The sequence below is a fragment of the Limulus polyphemus genome, unplaced genomic scaffold (assembly GCF_000517525.1).
Source record: "Limulus polyphemus unplaced genomic scaffold, Limulus_polyphemus-2.1.2 Scaffold1726, whole genome shotgun sequence".
NCBI classification, from domain to species: domain Eukaryota; kingdom Metazoa; phylum Arthropoda; class Merostomata; order Xiphosura; family Limulidae; genus Limulus; species Limulus polyphemus.
In genome coordinates this window covers 114,978-118,559 of record NW_013667336.1, presented here as the reverse complement: position 1 = coordinate 118,559, position 3,582 = coordinate 114,978, and the positions used below count along the sequence as shown (strand labels likewise).

At 29.8% G+C, this 3,582-nt stretch overlaps 1 protein-coding gene across 1 annotated transcript in view; it reads right to left on the bottom strand.

Moving 5' to 3' along the window:
• The window catches only part of LOC106464720 (rho GTPase-activating protein 190-like), a 92,787-nt gene that overhangs the window by 43,329 nt on the left and 45,876 nt on the right, over window positions 1-3,582 (bottom strand). The window contains exons 11-13 of the mRNA XM_022392489.1: window positions 1,882-2,133; window positions 1,238-1,419; window positions 370-541 (exon numbers count right to left, since the gene is read on the bottom strand). Of these exons, the coding sequence (XP_022248197.1) occupies window positions 370-541; window positions 1,238-1,419; window positions 1,882-2,133 (606 nt within the window). The remainder of the gene's footprint in view (window positions 1-369; window positions 542-1,237; window positions 1,420-1,881; window positions 2,134-3,582) is intronic.

The window sequence follows — 3,582 nt, the reverse complement described above, 5'->3', positions numbered from 1 at the left end:
GAACCTTTTCTTTTTGCTTGTTTGTTGACAGTGGCGATCAATTTATTAACGTCTGTTTTTAGTGTTTTTGTCGGGTCAGCTCTAATCCTCTTAAACTTACTATTGTCCGATAGAATGGCGTCCAATTTTGTTTTATATTCCTGTTTGTCCATGATCACTAGAATATTAGCTTTGTCCGCACGTCACACAATGATGTCGTTATGGTTTCTGAGTTCCTTAGCAGCAGTGTATACTGTTGGTATACAGTTTCTTAAATACAGATAAATCTTTAAACAAATATTTAAAAAATTACCAAAAGGAAAAGAGAAAAATAAGCAATGGGCTGGACTTAGTGACTTTTATTTTAACTTTTTTTCAGGGTAATCTTACCCATCTTCAAGAGATCCACTTCGTATATGATAGGACTCTTGCCGTGAAGGTACAGGTGGTGGAACAGGTGTAAAACTTTCTAGAGAATAATCTGAATCATCCATACTGAAGGCTTTTTCTATTTGAGGCTTTCTTTCTGACACTTCCTTGAAGAATGGTGTGTAGAATGCAGCTTTTAAAAATAAATTAATCAGAAATACCATCTTTATTATCACTCCTAGCATACCGATACTTACAAGATATCATTATAGTGTTCATCCTGCGATTACCAATATGGATGCATTATGTATCTAAATATTTTTCCATTAGGCTCCACTTTTATTAATATGAGTACATTTTGATTCCAGCACCTTAAAATAATAAAATAATTAATTGAAAATTAATCACAAAGTTATTTTTTCCATACACACACATAAAGGTTATATTACTTAAAACAATCACTAGAGTTACATACAAATCATGTTGGCAAAATACTTTTCTTTGACATCTTGGTATTAGGAAGGTTAATCAAATCACAGTGAAGAAAATTCTGACATTTAAATAGAACACATACACTGGACTTTGACTAAGAATATTTTAACAAAGTAAGGTGTTACAGATACATAGTTTACATAACTTTCAAAACAATGCATGTACACAAATTTTTTAAACAAAGTTTACTAAATCCATTATACAAACAAATCATACGAAAATGTCAACATAAACAAATTCAAAATTGTCAAAAACAAATTAGATCTTCTAATTATCTGTCAAGGTAGCCTTAGATATATTTCAAATAGTAATAAGGCAAGTTTACAATAAGTTTTTAAATATATTTTTTTTTACAAGAATGACTAATATTAGACATATCTTCACTATAATTCCAAACATACTTTTTGTTGGCAAGTGGATATTGAGGTCATAAAATGAGCTTGTAATTTGTCAGCTACAGCATTTCCCTCTGTTATTAATTGATGTGACAGATCACTTGAGAAAAAAGCATTTGCACTGCCCGTTTCTGTAACAGCCAATATCTGAACTGGGATGTTTGGAATGTTCATTGAAAATGCACTGAAAATAAAAATGTTAATCTTGATCAACACACAAATGGGGAATGAACTGATAGAATTCTATACAAAAAAAAAAGTTTTCACGTGAGTGATGATATAAATATCTTTAACTAGCCTTTTCTAAAAAGCATCTTTATGCACTGTCAGGAAACTGAAAAACAAACTATCAAAAAAGGCAAGAGTACATAAATATTTAAGTTTTACACCAACTGATACTAAAAGTCATCTGCTAGTTAAAAAAGCTACATTAAGACTTGACATACCTGCTTAACAAGTTTCATACTTTGATCATTTAGGTTTAATTTTCTCTTAACACAAAGGTTTAAAAATCTTTGTCATTTACAATAACTTTTTTTAAAACTACTTATAATTTATAATCTTTTATGTTAATTATAATGATTTCACGAGTAGATTAACATAAACTTTTTAAGTACATGAGAAAAACAACCAAGCATAGTCCTACCTTAAAGTACTAAGTGAAGCCCTTCTTTTAGTGGAATAAACTAGAATAAACCCATGTACAAGTTCTTCTTTGAAAGCATTGGCCCCATGGTAGGAAGTGACCCGCACCTCCACACTCCGTTTAGAGTCTCCCAAATAGGTTTCTAAGGTAATATTGTAAGGAGATGTCACAAAACAGCATTGGTGACTAAGTAGTGGCCCAAGAACATGTTCAACAGTGTATGGATCCCCACAGAGCATGCACATGATAATCCTAAAGAAAAAAAAGACCAAGTGAGTGTGTGTGTCCACAGGAAAAAATGCTACTCATGAAAATGGCTGAAATTGTTCTTAGTTTATAGTGGTTGCAAGTAATGCATTCAAAATTAATAAAAATGCTAATTATAAATATAATTTTATGCAAGCTATACTGTTTACATCAACTTATTGTACTTTATGTTGTAGTGTTCATCACTGGGAGAAAAAATATATTGCCCATACAAAATATGCAAGTACAATTATTACTTTTCTTTTATATATATATATATAGCAACTTTTCTGTCCCAAAATTTGAAAATGGTTTTAACTGACTGGAACTGTCATATATTTAGAAACAAAATATGGTTCTAAAGTGTTTATGATGATAAAACACAGCCGTATAACATACATGGTTGTTCAATTGTCAAACGGCATTAAATTAGCAAGAAGAGCAGAAACCACCCTTTCTTAACGCTTGAATTATATTTTTCATTATTTCTCAACTTCTTAGGGCATTATGAGGTTTTTTTTAAAGGCATCATATACTCTTCAACAAATAATAGGTATTTTGCTTTTCTTACACCTAGGGTGTAAAAAAATTTATTTGAATATTTATGCTTATAACTGAATAAACCATGAAGGTGGCTGGAGAGTTTGACTGCTAAAGCTAGTACAAATTGAAAGAATGTTTAAAAACATTTTATTTTAATTATTTTATTTTCTAATTGTTCACCCACAAAAAACCAAACCACAAATGTTACTAAAATATGCACAATAATCTCCAATATTTGTTCATTTACAGAAAATTAAGTTGAATATGAAAATAAGCATATTTATATTTACAGTGCAATCATATGAAATTCAGATGTGATTGCAGCTTATACTATCTGATCATTAGCAGAAAATTATTTTCATTTTGTTCTAAAACAGCGGTGATTACAATATTTTTCACAGCTAATTTGTAGCTAAGCTAACTGTGTTCCGGTATTGAATATTATTGTAAAAATTTACATTTTAAATTTACACATGAAATTTCATTACATCCTTTCAGTATTTCAAGAACTCTGAACAAAAACATTATAAATCTCTCATGCATAAAAAACGTTTAGTGCAGTGGCTTTGAAACTTTCTACTTGCTTTATTACAGCATCAGTCAATCAAGGTTTGCCACATACACTACATGGCTTTCTCTACCATCCAAACATCAGGTATCAACTAAAACTGGTCAATTTAATGAATTATTCAATATAATTGATTACTTATGAGCAATAATTATATCAATTAGTGTTATGAAAACTAACAATCAGTTAATCAAAATCTTCATAAAATGTGACAGACTTTTAGCAAACATTACAAGTCTTTTGCACATAAGAAACAAGGTTTTTTAATGTAGTATTTTTACTAAAGTTTTGTCTATGGTCACAAGTAAATAGACACCACCTTTTCAGAAAAAATGAAATTTTTC